Source organism: Carica papaya, chromosome 7 (assembly GCF_054855325.1).
Source record: "Carica papaya isolate Zhongbai chromosome 7, ASM5485532v1, whole genome shotgun sequence".
Lineage (NCBI taxonomy): Eukaryota > Viridiplantae > Streptophyta > Magnoliopsida > Brassicales > Caricaceae > Carica > Carica papaya.
In genome coordinates, this window is record NC_142315.1 from 2,491,128 (window position 1) to 2,509,588 (window position 18,461).

At 34.5% G+C, this 18,461-nt stretch overlaps 2 protein-coding genes across 3 annotated transcripts; one reads left to right on the plus strand and one right to left on the minus strand.

The window, feature by feature from the left end:
* The first annotated feature begins 118 nt into the window (after positions 1-118).
* Positions 119-11,439, plus strand: APC4 (Transducin/WD40 repeat-like superfamily protein). The gene is made up of 20 exons (XM_022046534.2): positions 119-356; positions 455-525; positions 670-781; positions 1,165-1,256; positions 1,881-1,964; positions 2,386-2,625; positions 3,236-3,316; positions 3,441-3,562; positions 3,808-3,968; positions 4,063-4,163; positions 4,303-4,377; positions 4,759-4,938; positions 5,063-5,145; positions 5,215-5,313; positions 5,745-5,849; positions 6,204-6,342; positions 6,565-6,792; positions 6,874-7,026; positions 9,614-9,695; positions 11,204-11,439. Exons 2-20 carry the CDS (start codon positions 457-459, stop codon positions 11,296-11,298), a joined length of 2,301 nt encoding a protein of 766 aa, XP_021902226.2. The 5' UTR covers positions 119-356; positions 455-456; the 3' UTR covers positions 11,299-11,439.
* Positions 11,440-12,623: 1,184 nt separating this feature from the next.
* Positions 12,624-17,950, minus strand: LOC110817938 (calmodulin-binding protein 60 B-like). 2 transcript variants are annotated; one of them, XR_015813066.1, is made up of 9 exons: positions 17,362-17,950; positions 16,679-16,754; positions 16,347-16,405; positions 15,230-15,723; positions 14,974-15,134; positions 14,686-14,889; positions 14,165-14,381; positions 13,088-13,987; positions 12,624-12,951 (listed from the first exon to the last, which is right to left on the minus strand). XR_015813066.1 is itself a non-coding variant. In XM_088206929.1 (8 exons), the coding sequence occupies exons 1-8, from the start codon at positions 17,472-17,474 to the stop codon at positions 13,431-13,433; spliced, it is 1,881 nt and encodes a 626-aa protein (XP_088063055.1). In that variant the 5' UTR covers positions 17,475-17,950; the 3' UTR covers positions 12,624-13,430. The 2 variants fall into 2 exon arrangements, 1 of the variants encoding a protein (XP_088063055.1); XM_088206929.1 differs by having other exon boundaries at positions 12,624-13,987.
* Positions 17,951-18,461: the final 511 nt, after the last annotated feature.

Consider the following 18,461-nt stretch of genomic DNA (forward strand, 5'->3'; position numbering starts at 1 on the left):
AACAAAAAAAAAAAGGTTTTGAAGGCCAACTCATTGTTTCGTTCGTGGTCAATTTCCTTTGAAAAATATTATTTTCGTTCTTTATCATATTAATATTAAACCATTTATATTTTTAGAAAAACTTATGTGCACATTGGAGAAATCTCAAAGGAGAGATTTATTTTTCAAATTTGAGGGACTTACTCGGAAGTGACATTAACCTCAAACAAAAAGCCCGCCCTCCTGTGTTCTTCTTTTCTTCTCATCATAAGCATCAGCGCCTACACTAGCAAGTGCCAGAGCCAGCTGCTCCTCCTACTTGCTGTCTTCTCTTTCTTCTTCCTCAGAAATTAACTATAATTGCTTCAGTTCTTTAGGTTTTTCTGCTTTACTTTCTACAGCTTCAACAAAATCCACTGCTTTACTTTTATTCCTATAACCTTTCCTAATTCCACTGTTTTGCTGCGGGTTCTAGCCATGGAAACTGACGAGGATCAGCGCGTAATTCCATTCCAGCTACAGTTCGACAAACCTATCCCCTCTCAGGTATGTTTTATGCTCTAGTCACTCCACTGCTTTCTTCCCTCCCCAATATGTTTGTTTGTGTGCGTGCGCGCGCATAGATGTGTCAAGATATTTGGATTATATGGATTGACTGTCTTCATTGTTAAACATTCTTTCAATTGATAGATTAAAATTGCGGAATGGAATCCAGAGAAGGATTTACTTGCAATGGTCACAGAGGACTCCAAGATTTTGCTGCATCGATTCAATTGGCAGCGGTTGTGGACGATTTCTCTTGGTACTCTCTCTCTCTCTCTCTCTCTCTTAACCTCATGAATCACTAAAATGGATATGATGAAGTTGTATATAGCTTGAAATGTAGACTTTAGGTTCTACTTTCACAATTACCTGGCTTAGTTCTATTTCATTGTTGATTGCCTATTTTCTCTTTTTCAAATCTTAACAAAAGTTGAAGGAAAAAGAAGTATACAGGCAAATTCTAGCTCTAGTTATCTATAAGATTTCTCTTGTATGATATGCCGTGGATCCTTCAATTAATTGTGACTTGGGTTCTAAAACCTGTTAAAATTTGGCATCTCAAGGAATACATATAGGCAATTTGTATACTTTCTGTGGCTGTCTGGTGTTACTTGTGCCTTTCTGTGTTTTTGGGTCCTTCAGGGAAGAGTATTACATCCTTATGCTGGCGTCCCGATGGTAAAGCAATAGCTGTCGGGCTCGAGGATGGAACTGTTTCTTTACATGATGTTGAAGTAAGTGGCCTGTTCAGTTACCTTGGTTCATGTTACTCACTAGTTGGTTGGATTTCTTTTAATTGGCAATAATTAATTTAATTCTGTAAGCTAGTTAATTTGCTTATTGCAGCTTATTAGTAGTGAACAGTACTTCTCTACACTATAACCTGTGATTTTGTCCTTCTATGTCCTTTATGGATTTCCAAATATTTTAATAATCTCAGAAATTTTTATGATAACTGTCATCCTGTCACCAATCTCAATTTTAAATTTCGCAATGATCTTCTTCCCTTTCCATGAAGGATGGGTAGTTCTGCATATCGTTGTTAAGGTAGTTGAAGTTTGAGAATCCTTCTCCATCCACCAATGCACGATTTGGTTGTTGATTGAGAAATCAAGCAGTATCTTCAATCTTTTAAAAGTGACCTTCTAGGAAATGATTGTTTAAAGTTTTCTTCAATATTTAAATGATTGTCTTTTACTGTGTTCATTGCATAATTGTTGCTTTATGCATGCTCAAATATGGAGAAGCTTATCTACATATAATTTAAGGGCTCTAGCCTGATCCCAAATGTTTCTTCTTTTCATCCTTCAATACTCTGGTCTTATTACTTCTCAAGACTCTTTTTATGGATGAAGCAGAATGGAAAGTTGTTAAGAAGCCTGAAACCCCATGCTGTAGCTGTTCTGTGTCTTAACTGGGAGGAGGATGGGCAACTTAATAGAGTAGGTATTTTTTATTTATTAATTTAGAATTGATAAATTCTTGATTGAAGCATTTGCTCATCACCTAACTTTTTTCCTGTATATTTGACCAGCTGTGTTTTGCATGGCTATTAAGTGGATTATTTTTAGCATTAAGCTTTTCTCCAAAGATCAATTATTTTGGAATGAGTTCTTTTTATTTTTTTTATTTTTTTATTTTTTTTCTCATTTCATTTAATGTCATACAAATTGAAAATAAAAGCATAAGGTACTGTTTTCTTCTCCGAAAATGTCTACTATTTTTGCAGTGTGTTTATGTTGCTTCCGCTTGTGTTTGGACTACTTCTATTTAGTTCTGGAGACATTTTTGTTCTTGATGACTTGTAATATCTGTTCTCATATCTATTACACTTCTCCCACTTATTTATAACTTGGGTTTCAGGATGAATTTAGTAACTTTTCTGCATATGAAGACCGTACTTCTCGTTTCTTTCCTCCTGCTCCCAGAGCTCCACAGATGCCTGGACTTGTTTCTGGAGATTCCAGCTTCATGGATGATAGCGAAGATTCATTTCAAGAGTTGTCAAACTCTTCACACCAGCGGTTTAACATTCTATGTAGTGGAGACAAAGATGGAGGCATATGTTTTAGTATATTTGGAATATTTCAGATCGGGAAAATTGTAAGTTATTTATCTTTTCCTGCAAATATGTTAAACAATACTTATTACTGATTCATTTTGGTGATATTTTCTCTATTTGCTAGTGGCCTTTGAATTATGAATGCTATAGAAATTTTTTCTTTTTATTTTATTTAAATTTGTGTTTATTATTTTGTGTATATCCTATTTAAAAGTTATTTCTTTTCTCAAAAAGGCTTTTTGTGCATGGTTGTGCTATTAACCTATGAATATTTGTTTCTGTGTTTGTCTTGCTGTTATAGTTTTAATTTACAACCACTGGCTCTGGTTGTTTCCAGGGCATACACTTTTGCAAGTTTATATGAATCTCTTCTTGGAGTTATATGCTTTAGTATAAAGCCTGGAAACACTCTGAACCAAACTGCTAGAAAATTGTTCAATGTTTATAGTCCGCTGATGTCTAAAGAAATTTTGTGTTTATGGAAGTTGTTCTATTTTTCTCCTTTTCTGTATTTTATTACATTTATTGCTAGATTTTTTATTTTTAATTTATCAGCTGTAATAGATAACTTCTTTTTCAGTTTTATGTTTGATCTTCCACTTAATTGTTGTTTTCCATGTAAACTCTTACACCTTCAAAACAATGTGCCAGAACATACATGAGCTTTCTGTTCCTGGTTCCTCTGTGGACAAGCAAGCCACTCATCGACTTCTGAATGCTTCAATTAACAAGGTCTGTTCATCCTTCCTTCAGGTGGCCACATTTTCAAAATTTGGAAGGATGGATCCATTATAATTAGCAAGGACAATAGCTTTGTAAAGACAACTGACTTTATTGTGTTATTTGAATTCATTAGGTTGCTTTATCAAAAGACCTTTGTCGTTTAATAATCATGTGCACAGGAGAACTTGAGGGGAATGGGCAGGGTATGCATGGTTTGCACTGCCTGGTACTCAATACTTCCATATTTTGTAAGAGGCAAGTTTGCTGGACAGACTATGGCAATTCACTCGCTAATTTGAACTTATGCTTAATCTTTGTAATCCTAGACTATTTCATTTGAGTTTCTTCACCTTTATCTTCTGTATATGCCTTTTCACTGTTTTAGTTACATTCTAAAGATTACTTTATTTTAAAATTTGAAATTACTGAACATGCTGTATAGGCATTCTTTCTTTACCCCTAGGTCTGCCCCTCATTGTTTCCCTTTCTGTCAACTTTAGAAAAAATGAACTCCATCAAGTGGCCCAACAAGCTTCTAACATCCAGGACTTAACTGAGGTTACCCGAGCTTCATTATCAGTTATGTCTAAGCAGTGGTCAGATGCCATGAAAATTTTTCATGATAAGTTCGATTCACTATCTACTTTGATCATTGACCATGGTAACTGCTGATTATAGCAATAAAATTCATTTTACTTGATATCTTTTGTAGTTTCTCATTTTCATATTCATTGGTTTTGTTTCATTTTCATCAGGGCTAGACTCATCACCCCAAGAGGAGTTTCTGAGCCTTTTAGGTGGTGCTCGAACCAGTCCACCAGTTCATCAATTTTTAGTCAACTCTCTTGGTGAAGCAGTGAGTGTCTTGATATTTTACTTGTGTGTTTTATGTGTTTGCATGTAGATACATAGATATATATGTGTGGGTGTGTGCATTTCAGAAAAAGACACTGTGATCATATTATATCTTATCCAATGAGTTTTTCATTTGGTAGGGCATGAAGCGGGTCTCAAAGGTTGTTTGTGGTGCTGGAAAAGAACTTCAAAATATTGTCCTCAATCATCTCCAGGTGCACTATTTTCCCTTGTTCTAATCATTAATATTATATCAACTATTGGGAACAGTTAATTTATGTTAGGAAGTAAAGTTGGGGCCTTGGGGGACCATCTGTTGGAGTTGGAAATTGCTTGCTAGGTATATAGTTGTATTGTGGCACTAAAAGCTAAGCCCTCCACCCCAATAAATTCCTGTTAGAAACAGGTCCAATCTTATTTTTATTCTAGACAATCTCTAATCTATTTCCTAACTTGGAGTTGTGTGTTATTTATCGTACTTTTAAGTTCATTTCTTTCTTTGTTCTATGAAAACCATTGTGAATTGCGTAATTCTTCCCTGATGACACCTTTTTTTCCTGTTGAGAGGAAACTAAAGATAAACATCCATTTCCCAGCCTGCTGCAGAAATTATTGGATTCAGGATAGGGGAACTTAGAGGTCTTTCAAGATGGCGTGCACGTTATCAGGGTATTGGTTTGGATGAGACACTTATGAGTGATGCAACTGAAAAATCTGGCATGCTACTAATACAAGTTGAACGGTTTATGAGGATTCTATCTTCTGTGGTGCAGCAGGTGCCCTAATTTGGTATTCCTTAGTCTGTTTTAAAATCTTTGAATTGAGCTGTAGGGCTTCTTTTTTGGTTACTGATGTTTAAGTTTAGATCGTTAACAACTTAACATTGTCTTTTCCCGCCAGTTTTCAAATTTTTTTAATTGGCTGCTCAAATGCATAAAGCTACTTATGCAAGAACCCAGTGATCAGCTTCTACCATACAACAGGTATGTCCTTCAGACATTCTTCAAATTCATTCTGGTAGCTGAAATATTTTCACATTTCTGTTTTTGCAGCGAACTTCTTGTTATATTCTTGAAGTTTTTATATGATCAAGATCCTGTAAGGCAGTTACTGGACCTATCTGAAGCTGATTATGATATTGAAATTGACTTGTAAGTGGTCTTTCCAACCAGTGCTTGTTTAAATGCAACTCTTTTGTGTGGCAATCGTGCCTACTGTATAACAATATTTTTTTATATGGACATTTTGGATCATTAAATTTCATGGAGTGGCTTAAGCAAATGAACAGGTCCTTGGAAAGGATTTAGGAGAAGTTACCTGTTATAAAAGAAATGAATTTATGTTTGAAATTTGAACGTAAACTGACTGATATCGAAACGACTGAGGCACTTCCCAAGTTCTTGGATGCATGTCACTGCTTGTTAAGAAGGGCTGTTTTCTGTGGGATACATGTCCAATAAATTCATATCTTCTGGTGGAATATATATGTATAGAAATACATGCTACAAGCACACATCTGCATGGAAGCTTATGGTCTGATTCTTAATCCTCTCTGACCATTTATAGTTTGTTTATCTTCCAGAGAAACCATGCAAAGGGTTAGGGAATTAGCTCTATTTGGAGGATTTTCAGATTCCGAGTTTCTCCGGAGGACTTTAGCCAAGGAATTTCAACAGGTGGAGAGTAGGTATGCCTTTTGTTCTAAACTGCCTCTGTCTTTTACTTTATACTCAAAATTAGAATTCAATGTAACATGAGTTTAGGACCAAAAGAAAGCTTGTATAAGGTGCTAATGAGTTATAAGCACTCTGAATTGTTGAATAAATCCAGATGAAGTATTGAGGGTATTTTTTTCTTTTCCGGAGCACATACACCAAGTTAACCCCATTTCATTAGTAGCATTTAAAAAATTGTTAGATTTTGCCTCTTCATTTTTGCTTAACTTTCTTCTGAAATTTCCCTGCACCATCTCTTATACTCTCATCTTCATTGCTAATTTCTCAGAAGATATAAAGCACTTTATTTGGCTTTAAAATTTTAGTTTCAAGGACGCATTCCTGGTGCCATTTGCAACAATATCTCGGAAGATAGTTTGTGAGGATTTACGGCCACTCTTCCCTGTTCCATCATCGACAATATCCACATCTATCGACATTCCCGTGTCAGTGTCTTACTATGAGGTATCTCCAGATAAGACACAAGACCCTCTTTAAGTCATAGGTCATGTTTGTATGGTGATCCAGTGATCTATACAATTTATAATTCATCTTGACTTAGTTAAATTTCTAACTTTAGTATTCAGTTTCAGCATCTTAACATCGGAATGCAGCACTCTTTTTTTCTTGCATGGTACGTTCATTTGATTATGTCATGTTTTTTTCTTTTTCTATGTCCACTTCTAGGATACAACCCGAGCTGATTCTTCTTGTCAAAGTTGTCAGAGTGGCTTGATTGATTATGTATCTTTCCAGATATCAGAAGATTCTTGTCGAGATGTTGCTAACTGCATAAGCATTGCGAGGGGATATATGCAAAATTCTAGCAATGTTAAAAAAGGCTATACTTCATTTGAAGCTGTATTATTATCTATACCTGATGGTTACCATTGTGTTGATTTGTCTCTATATAAGGTGAAAACTTAAGTTACTTGTTCATCTTCTAGTTTCAGGATTGTTTTCCGGATTTCATGTAACCACAGTTGTTTGAAACAGGAGAATCAAATTGTTCTCCTATTGAATGGAGCAACTATACCTTCTGAAAGTTCTGGAGAGGCTTATTTGATGATTGTGCAAACTAGTGACCTTCCATTTGTATCAATTGCAAGATCCTGTTATCTGGATTGTTGGACGTTGGATCATCTAAAGGTAAATTTCATTTTCCCGTTATGGTCCACATTCTAGGGTTGAACATTTTATAATAATACATGCTCACTTCATAGGTTCTTTTATCTCAGTATCATTTAATTATAATTCTGTAGTTTTGATGTCTTGAGATTCTTAATCCTATTCTTATATTCATAGTTTTTATAGTCGGACCAATCCTTTTTTAATGATTGTTCTTCTAAATTAAGGGAGGATATGCTACCCTTCATTATTAGACTAAAACTCCCTTGTAAATAAGATAGTCGAGAAATTGTCTTTAGTTGTTTTGAATAACATGTCAATCATCTTTTCATCTTCTATAATTTTTTTCCATAAAAGAAATATTACTTGTAAGATGAACAATTATAGTATTATTGCTTGCGGTTTGACTTTATATCAATTAAAACCATTTACTTTTCGTAGCACTTCAGTCTTTGTTGGTTGGTGTTTTGTTATTTTACTAAAATTCTTTGTTTTTAAACTATTATGTTGCAGTTTTTAAGATGTTTTCTCTAACTTTGATTTATTGTCTTGAATTTCCATGTTTGTATTAAGAAGCCTAAACATGTACAATAGTTTATAAAAAACTAAGATCTTATTCGAAATGAAAGCAAATGCAAGACTAAAACTATAATGAAAATTATAGGTCCCAGTCAGAACAGGAAAATTAAAAACAAATTTTCCCTTAGGGTGAGAAAAAAACTATAAGTTTGATTACTAAATTTTCTTCCTTTCCTTACTGCATACATGCTTAAATAAAATAGATAACATAACTGCTCCCTGATAAGCAGGGGCATGATCTAAGAAGTTAGAAATAAAAAAAACTATTTTGGAGACACTGCATGGTGATCATGGGAGAACTGCTTCTGCAACTACTTGTTAGGAAACTGCTTCCTCAACTGCTTGCTGGTTGACCCAGTCATGGGAGGCGGTTGTTAAAATATCTTGGATTGGGTACCCAGTGTCTATTTGATATTTGCGGTGTATCATTACTCCCCTCTTTATAGGAACCTTATCTTCAAGGTTCTAGTCATTGAACTTTTTTTTTTCTTTTGTAAAATTATACTTGCACATATATATATTCTAATTGGTTGAGAAGAATTATGACTTGCGTCATGCTCTCTCTTCTCCTCCTCCATGATGCTGATGATGGGATCCCCTGGCCTAATCGAACCAGAGATTTTGATAGTGTTGGAGGGAACTAGACGATACACATTTAACGCGCCAAACATGCCTAAATGACTATCGCCACCAACTGAGTTATTATGACTCGTTGCAGAGCCAAGTTGCTGTCCAGACAACAAAGCAATAGGAGTAGGAAAGTTTATGAAATGCACGCCACTAGGAATAGTGCTACTACTCACAGATAAGAACAGCCACGCATTATCACTCCCCATCATCATTTGGCTGCGGCTAGGACTCGCCACTGTGCAAAACATCGCCAAAATTGGACTATGACTCACTAGAACTGATCCCGTACTTAATTCCATCAAATAAGTGTTATCCATCTGGTTTTCTGATCTCTTTGTTAAAGGATTCCCATAGTTGGGAAGAGATGTGGAGTTGATGAGCTCCATTCCGTCATCTTTGTTTGGCCGCACTTGGCCAGTTTGGCTCGCAGCATGGCTGCTGGAGCCTTTTGTGTTCAATTCCAAGGCTTCCGTTAGTCATTGGAGGGTAGTTTCGATCTGGTGGAGCTTGTCGGCTATACCTGCCTCCATGCGTCTCAAGCCATCCTGCAGACTGCCTACACTGATCTCCAAGTTTTTAAGTCTCTCTTTGTTTGTTATCATGGTAACCTGTTCTGATACCAATTGTGATAAGTCTCAATTAGAACAGGAAAATTAAAAACACTGATCTCCAAGTTTTTAAGTCTCTCTTTGTTTGTTATCATGGTAACCTGTTCTGATACCAATTGATAAGTCTCAATTAGAACAGGAAAATTAAAAACAAATTTTCTCCTATGGTAAATTATATGGAGTTCTCAACATTTGGGTATATAATGCATAGAAAACAAATATGTCAGTTTCAGTTAAAAATTTTAATAGATGTTAAATAATAGTTAAATTTATCGCTCACTAATCACATGATTGTGAAATACTATGTACTCCAATACAAGCAACTACTTGGTAAAACACAAGTATGGTATATGGTAAAGAATAAATGATATGGAGTGTAAGAAGAACTGAAAATGTTTACAAACATATTGTGCAAACAAGTAAAAAATGGTATTTTAGTTTATGTAGGTTGTTACTTCTGAAAAAATATTCAGTTGTAGAATCAAGAACCCTATGTAGATTACCAACGAAAACAGTAAGTTTAAGTTGCAATACGGTCAAATCACAAGGGTGAAACTCTGCCTTGCCTATACAAGTAAGAAAGTAGGAAGAGACGGAAGACAAAATATCCTCCTATAAAAGCAATAAAGAAGAAACAAGCAAAGAAAGAAATCATCTTCTATGAATTCACTCTCAAGTTGACATATTTATAGTTCAAGTCTATTCTGTGTGAAGAATTTTAGTTATGTAGCAAATTTTCACTTTCAAGTTCTTACGTGCTGCTATTCTTACCATGAACTATGTTTGTTTAGGACTCCATTTTTCATCTTCAAATGGAAAATGAAAAGGTCCGCAGGATTTCCCACTCTGCCGTCTCTCCATTGGCAGTCAGTGGTAAGTGCCTCTCATTTTTCTACCATTACGCTACTGTTCCTTTGAAAATTTCTATAGTGAATAATAGTGCACAAAGGTTCTGTTCATAGATCTAAATACCATTTGACTAATCAAATTGCTGGGCTACCCTGACTTTCCAACTGCTTGGGTATATGCATTTGCTTGCGTGTAACCTAAAAACTTCTGAATATAATAGTATGTTTTTAACTTTCACTCACTGGATATTCATAGACTTGAGAGAGTTATAGCGGTGGGAAAAATAGTTGGACTGCTATATGTAGTATTTTAGAAAATTACATAGGATGTCTATAAACACCTTTAGGTAAAATTATAATCTTGTTCTGGTTCGAGCTGTCTTACTTTATGCATGGGACTCACTCTTAAGTCTTAATAGTAGTTTAAGGCATCAGTTACACTTTTGCAGGGTTTACATCATTTTAGTTGATGCCACTAATACTATCATCTTGTTTTTCATGTCACAACATATTCCGCATATTAACCTACTATACATCTGAAGGTATAGACAATAGCTTAAGATAGGGGTTATACAAATTAACGCATCTGTGGAGAAGGAATTTCTCTCTAAGAGAATGGAGAAAAACCAAGTCCAACGTAGTTAGAGGAAACTATTTTTTTTTTCATTTGTTCTCCTTTTATTTTCTTACAAAGTGTTTAGTTGTTAAATTAGCAAACAGTGTTTTAAAGGTATCAAATAGAAATTGTTTTTAGTGTTAGAAATACACTTCAATTATATTTTCTATTGCTTTTGAGGACTCATTAAACATTAAAATAACAATATCCAGAATAATAATAAGAGTTTCATTAATCAATGTAGTTTTAGGTAATGGAAATTTATATTTTATAAATAAACTTAAATTCTATATTAATTGTGACTGTCTTTATTAGTTTTTTAAATGTTACTCTTTGATATTTCTTAAAGTTTAGAATAATATAAAAAAATGGCTTTTGAAGAAAAAATTAGAGAAGTTTAGAAGTAAACTAATAAGTACCTGTTCCTATAAATATGCAAAGATAATTAAAGAGGTTCCAGAAGTAAAATATAAAAAAATTAAAAAAGAGAAGCAGTTGAATGAGATTAATCAACATGGCTTGTGTTTTTGGAGTTTTTTCTATAAGTGGCAAATATAATCATATTGTTTGAAAATGTTATAATATATTAAGAAAATATTTAGTACTACCTTTCTTTAAAAAGTTATCTTAGGACCATATATGGTTATATATACTTTATGAGATTCTCTGTGTTTGGAAAAAGAAAAAGTTATCTGATTTAAGGACAATAAAATCTCACAAGTGGAACTGACCGTACGAGCTGAAGTATCTGATATACGTTCCCTGAGGGCCCTATTGGGGAATATATTCAAGTGAGGTTTAGACTTGCATGGCTTGAACTCGGTTGTCATGATTGCCGACTGCCATTTGGCTGGAGGGCAATTGGCGGGTCATATTTTTTATATGCTGACCCTCTTATTGGACTTTACTTTTAACAGCATCCAGGGGTGTTGCTTGTGTTTTTGCTGCAAGAAAGCGGGCCCTCGTCTACATTTTAGAGGAAGACGAGGATGAAGTTTCAGGTAGCGAATAAGCATCTTTCTTGAACTTTGCACATTTTCACTGACAGTGCAGAGGATAAGGTATCTTGTATTATTGGATTTGATCTTTTTGGTACTTTGTTGTAGCGGTAACATAATTTCAAACAAATATAAATCTAATTTATTATTGTCAACCATAAAAACAACAAAAAAGGGAAAAATATGTAATTTTTTTTAAAAAAAAAAATTACTTTGTGTAGGAACTAAGATGCATAATTTGCATGGTAAACGTCGGAAGTAATAACTGATTTTAAGGACTAAGGAATGACCAAATTATTTCTTGAATGTGCTGATAAGGCTTCTAAAGGTCTTTCTAGAAAAAATAAAGAAAGTAACATATATACGTCAATACTAATTTTAAGAAGATAGGAAACTTACTAGATCTGTTGTGTTTTTCTTTTTTTTTTTTTTTTTTTTTGTTTTGGTCTAACAATTCATAGAAGAAAAATTATGAAAAATCTATACCATGGGACACGGGGGGGTGTAACTGTTAGACTGTAATTTTTATTTTATTATTTTATTATCAATTTTAATGTGAATTGAACATAATTTCAATTTCAGTATTAATATTAATATTAATTTTTATTTTATTTCAAACAAATTTTAACATGAATTAGAATGGCTTAATTACAACAATGGTCTTACAACTTTTTGTTAGTTTTCTCTAGTTTATAACTTTGTATGTTTTTACTCTCAATACTCCATAATGGGGGCTTTTTTTAGGTGAAATTTTTAATTGAGGAGTTAAAAGTGAGATTAATTTTGAACTAAAGATCTAAATGTAAGACCAAAGATATAACATCTATAATTAAGGATTAATACAAAATTAGAAATAAAAACTAAAGTGGAATCAGACCAACCTCATGAGAGTGCGGTCAATCTAATCAAGGAGGATAGCTTCTTTTTTTTTTTTTTTTTTTTCGGTTAGCAAATTTTGAGAACAAAAATTTTAAGAAGTGTTTACTTGATCACATGTTTTTACTAATTGGAACCATAAATTTTTTACCTTTTTTTTTAGAAATAAACTCCTCTTCATTATAGACAAAATTAAGAGAGAAAAAAAAAAGGCAAAATAACTTCTCTTTGCCAGTTCACTTCAAGTTCAAGCAGTTGAATCGAAGCCGCAATCAAAGTAACCGCTCAAAGCTGACAACTGAATTCCAAGTTTAATCACTTAAAATGTAAGCGGATGTCACGTTGTAACCCACTTACACCGTTGCACGATGAAAATGCTGGTAATATTTCCAGCAAAAATAACTTAAAGTAATCAAGCAGGAGATGATTTTTAATTTTGATTATAAATTATAAAAGCATCTGCTAATCAAAATATGACTTTATTATGGAGCACTTCAGTTTTTGCTCCAGCAATGTCACTACTACAACAAATTTTAACTTGCATTTCTCACGTTACAATGCTACAACTTACATTATTATGTTGATTCAGATATCTTAACAAACATCAATTTAGAAAGCACAGTAAAATAGGGAGAGAAAGGGCTATAGCCAAAATGTCTAAGTAACGAAGAAACAGATGACATTCTACCGTGCTGATTTTTTCCTGCTTCGGAAGAGGTGTCATCCGAAAGTTTCTCCACGGTCTGCAGGAATCTCCTGTTTAGCAGCTCAGCACCATTGATTTCCATAACCTGTAGGGAAGAACTTCATGGGTAGAAACAACTGTCTTACAGTTGTTAATGTAAAGTTCAATGTACAGGCAAGAACTGTACAAGCAGAGTTGTTCTCCGCTGTCAACAGCAGGAGCTTAAAAAGAAAAGACATTACCTGACAATTCGAGCTCATTATACTAGCCCCTGCTCCAACTTACTTAGGTTATGTTTAGAACAAAGAAAATTTATTTGAAAATCTACATTTTTTTAAAGTACAACAGGTTATGCCTTCCAAAATTATAAAAATTGACATTCTAGATAGTTCTACTTAGAACTAGACTCAATTTTTGTAATTTTGGAATAGATATTTATCCTCTCATTTTTAAATTAAAAATAGATTTTCAAATAAATTATGCAGATAAATTCATTTATTCCAAACATAACCTTTAGATTCAAGCAATGAAGCAGCTCGAGCCCTATTAATACCAAGAGCAAACAGATTTTGCTTTCACAAGTGTCTATGCATCATCCAACTCAATGAGTTGTGCCCGCCTCTCGGCAGCCTTCTTCCTGACAAAGATGCCCCATCTCAGGGCTGCCTTGAGCTTAAGCCACCCGGCAACAGCTTTTCCTGATGAACGGGAAGCACCATCGTCAAAGTTGTAGCTTTGAGATGGGTTGGGCATAGACATAGATGAATAAGGGTATCCATCTCCTGTAAGATTAAAGGAGGGTTGGTTCTGTCCCCCCATGTTAAATATGTGAAGCAGATGCTGCATATCTTCAGTTTCAAGCATTTCATGGCTTCTCATTCGTATTTCCTCTTCTGTAAAAAACTCCTCAATCCCCCTAAAAGTAGCAGAATTTGATGAGCTAGTAGCCTGGAAAGCTGGTAAGGATGATTGTGCTGGTCCAAGGCCCACCATGCTATCACCTCTTGGAAAATGAGGTTGATGCAAAGAACTGACCATTGGGTTTTGTTGAGGGAATGAAGTGCTATCATATCGAAGAGAAGTATTGAGATTAATATTCTGTGGCTGGATTGAGTAGCTGGCAGCCATACTTTCGTTATACCCTGGAGAGAATTAACAACAGCAACCAAAAATATGAGAATGTCCAATTTCATCTTAAGAAGGGCAGCATTAGTTAAAAGCTCTAATGCAGCTGGATGTATCTGTGTGAACATGCACATGCATATATTCCCTTGATGCAGAAAGGAAACGTAATAAGTATATAGCTCCAAAAGTTCTACCTGAATCCATAGAAGGTTGTTCTGAAGGAACTGAAATAGTTGGAAGAGCAACCTGATGCTCGAATGTATTTGGATAATCTTGCGTGTTGATAGGAACATCAATTTGTGAAGTACCGGTGCTCTTACCTTCCTTAAAGCCTAAAAGAGATTCACTGTCATATTCTATGACATGCATCCAATTCTCATATGCCTTCTTCACCAAGGTATCCACATAGACCTGCAAAATATCATAGTTTTAATCCCAGCAATATTTAATTTACCGGCTTATTCTGGACCATTGCCTATTTCATGTTGTTTTTCAAGGAACTTTTTAATTTGTAATGATTCTGATTTTTCCAAACAAAAAAATGCTATTCATAATTTTGTATGCTGTATCCACATACAACAGAATGTTGATTTTAATGTCTTCTTAAGCAAGCTTGAAAAACATGAAATGGCTTTGGAAAGAACACCACATAGTATTAAAAAAATATCAGATACACAATGGTCAAGAAAGAAAGAGAACATAAGGAATAATATACCTTCTGATTATCAGAAAGAGAATCAGCTGAGTAATACTGTCCATTTGCAATCAACCCACTCAGCTCATAGATATTGTTAAAAACAACACCAACATTCCTTGCATCATCAGGATAGTACACATAAAGTTTCCCACTTAGTACACAAGTTTTTGCATGCTCTATAAGGACATCCCACATTTTATTTGACATTCCACTTCCAAGAATCTGCAACAAATTTATTAGGAAAAGAATTAAAGGTATTAGTATATTAATTAATTCCAATAGACCGACCAAATTCTACATCCTTACATTTCGCAATCTCTGTGCATCCCTGACTACAAGCCGCAGAAAGTCTTCAACTGTAAATATGCCAGCTTTATTCAGTCTCTTGTGAAATGAACCATCTTTGCCAATCTTTTCCAATCTCCAAACCTCATCATTTAATGCAGGTGGATAGTGTTTTTTGTACACTGCGATAGAGTGAAAATTTAATAATCTATGGTACATAAATTGAAAGGAAAAACAGGTACAAAGAAGAGAGGTTTGGCATTAGGTAAGAACTGACATTCTCCTCTGTGATCCTTAACAGTGAAGGCATCTGTTTTTGCTTCACGAATACGAATTCCTTCACAACAACCTGAGGCAACCTTCACCCCTAACCTGAACTTTCTGCTCCTGATCCAGCTAGAATTGTCAGTAAATGTCAATTCACCTAGTGTTCCTACACCTTCCTTCAAAGTCACTTGCAAATCCCCAGTCAGCAGCGGCCTCTTCCCTTCTCGCTCTTTAACCACATGGCTTTCAAATTCTTCTTGAGACCAATTATCATCATCTTCATTATTGAAATCACCTTCAAGCACAACAACGTCTAGTTTTGCTGAGGACTCAGGGCCAGTGGTGACAACATGGCCTGTGCCTGAATCAATCAAGACAATGTGAATCACAGCTCCCTGCTCTCCCTCGATTTTCCCTCCTGTAAACAGAGGGAGGGACAACCTGGACCTAAATTGCAGCTGCAAGTTTCTTCCGTCAGGCCCTTCAATGCATTTAGACGAAGACCTGCATTTTGTTGAATGGACAGACAAGTGATGGTAGACATCACCATAAATTATCAGTGATGTTAGGTCATGACATGTACAGGTGCGATGATTTTAGAAATGTCATAGATACTACTACTACATTGTATATATGAGCAGTACCTTCTTGGTGCTCATTAATATACATTTTACACTTATTATTTGAAAAGGAAAAAAAATACATCACCATAAATTCTAAGTAGACACTAATAATGACAATATAAAGCACATCTAATTTGTAAAATATTAGAAACAACTTAATGCTAGAACATCTAATTTCCAAAATATTAGAACAAAACCTACCATCAAGATAATAAAATTAGAATGTTTTATCTTGATAGTTTTATTTCAAAAAAAAAAAATGTTTTATCTTGATGGTAAATAAAGTAGCAAACAAGTTATTTTTAGCCTTTTTATCTTAATGATGAATCAATGTTGGTGATACAACAAGGATAATGATCATATTCCAACATCACAACCACCCATACCAAACTTCAAAATAAAAGTTCTACAAGTTCCAGCAAGGGAACACCAAACAGTCAAAAGGCAACTTTTTCTTTTTTTTTTTTTTTTTTTTTTTTATGGGAGAGAAGTTAGTTGCCATACCTCCCTGTAAGTTTTGCAGGGCCTAATTTTGTTAAAGCCCGTTCCACTTCTTCACTTACCTGTTTAGAATTAAGATAATAAAATAAGAAAACATCTGAAGCATCAAATGCTTGTCCAAAATAACTGACAAGACATGCATTCCGGTCTTCATTTGGTTTGCTAAAAACATGAACTAGTCAAACAGACATCCTCTATATGGATGGAAAAGGGATTATTTATTTTCTGACTGACCAAAAAAGCATAATTAATATGATTTGCTAAATCGAACAAAGACAACTATCACAAAAGCTCATGGAAAGAAACAAAATGCATAAGAAACTTATCAAACTTACAACTCTGCGAAGAATTGGCTCCAAGGATGAACAAAGTTTCTGTAGACTATCCACCTTAAGAGCTTCTACAATTACACTGCATCAGAATTGAGTAACTTAGAAAAACATATATAATTCATGGCCACATGAAGTAGTATACAGAAAATGAATGGAAGACTTTGCCTTAAAGAGAATAGCGGATTATATGAAAAAACAAAAACCTGCTGAAGCAACAAAAACTCAAAACTTCATCCAATTGCTCTTCATGAGTTTAAATTATCATACTACTATTTTTGAACTCGACTTATATAATCAGTGAACGTCCAAAAACTTTGAAACAAATAAAAGACCAACTTATTTTCTTCCTTTTCTGTTTTAAGTTCAGGAAACAGTCAGGAAAGAATTATTTCTCTTTCACAGAACATTCTCATGACTATACCAGTTGATCGCATGCTTCCTTGCTCAAAGCTTCACTGTACATAGAAACTTTGTACTTCAGTTGAAGTGAAAAGAGTAGAGACAGCAATGAAGCTGACAAGTCAGATTTAACGTAATGCTGTTTATAAGAATACACAGGTAGCTCTAACCAGCAACTACTTAGTTGAATTAACAATTAAACTATCCACTACCACGGAAGAAAAACCAAGTTCCCTTCAACTTCAGGATGAATTTGGAACAATAAGTAACGTGAAGGAAATATTTACCTAGCTAAAGCAGGCCGTTTCCTATCAGGCTGCCCTTCTTCACTGGAGCTCGAATCTAATCCTCTCTTCTCTCTCGCCATGCTATTGGATCTCTTCACGTACTTCGCCTGCATCCTCACCACCCTCACCACAACGTTTGGTTCCCAAGAAAACGAAAGAAAACAAATTAAAAACTAACGCAGACACAAACACACTGTAGGAATTACATCATTTTGATTCTCTAACTTCCATTTCTTAAAACACAGACATGAACCTCAACAAAACGTCCCCTTCTTCCTCCTATTCGTCTTCTCTCTCCCTTTTCAAGTAATTTACAGAATAACCAGAAGAATAATTTTCCAAAAAAGAAGCTCCGAAGAGAATAACAGAATCAACATGGATTTACTCTGAAAAGAAAAAAGAAAAGAACTTGGAAAAAAAAAAAAAAAAAAAAAAAGAGCAAGCGGGAAAGTGAAAAGCAGCCAAAAAGAAAAATGAAGATGCCAGAGAAAGAAGGTTCGTGGAAGTAACTTGGAGATTTCGAGAGTTTGTTTGGGGTGGTGATATATTTTGTCGCCGTCTACAGCTGCTACAGTGACGGTCACCAACTTACGACAATCCGAATCTTATGTCACCGATGCGAGCGATCCATCCTGATGGTCTGCTTTAATCTTTCATCTCAGCCGTCCGTTTTAATGACTTTTATTTGGGGAATCTTTCCCGATGCCTCTGTATGGGATTGCCACGTCAGAGCACATCTCGGCGTTGTCGGTGTCAGCCGTTGGATTGGCAGTTCAGTATTATTATTATTATTGTTTTTTTCCTCTGTACCGCCTTTCAATTCAAGTCGATAGAGAAATGTCCGCAGATTATGTACAATATATTATCAATATATTTTTAAAATAAAATAATTATATATAATTAAGCCTTTATACAATTATATGCACATATTTTTAAATAAATTTAATTATTATAAAATATTTTTTAAAATAAATTATAATTATTTTATAAAACCCTAATCTTTATTTAATTTAAAAGATATATTGTTATAAATTATCTTTTTTATTTTTTTGTTTACTTTGTCGTCGCCATAGACAATGATGTGACTACAAAAATGACAG

Bases quoted from the DNA above. Each gene is read 5' to 3' on its own strand.
- APC4 (XM_022046534.2), top strand. From the start codon at position 457: ATGGAAACTGACGAGGATCAGCGCGTAATTCCATTCCAGCTACAGTTC. The intron at 4,939-5,062 runs GTGCCCTAATTT...TTTTCCCGCCAG, and splicing joins TATCTTCTGTGGTGCAGCAG to TTTTCAAATTTTTTTAATTG. The intron at 5,850-6,203 runs GTATGCCTTTTG...TTAAAATTTTAG, and splicing joins TTTCAACAGGTGGAGAGTAG to TTTCAAGGACGCATTCCTGG.
- LOC110817938 (XM_088206929.1), bottom strand. From the start codon at position 17,474: ATGCAGGCGAAGTACGTGAAGAGATCCAATAGCATGGCGAGAGAGAAG. The intron at 16,406-16,678 runs GTAAGTTTGATA...AATTCTAAACAG, and splicing joins AGCCAATTCTTCGCAGAGTT to GTAAGTGAAGAAGTGGAACG. The intron at 15,724-16,346 runs GTATGGCAACTA...AACAAAATGCAG, and splicing joins CCTGCAAAACTTACAGGGAG to GTCTTCGTCTAAATGCATTG.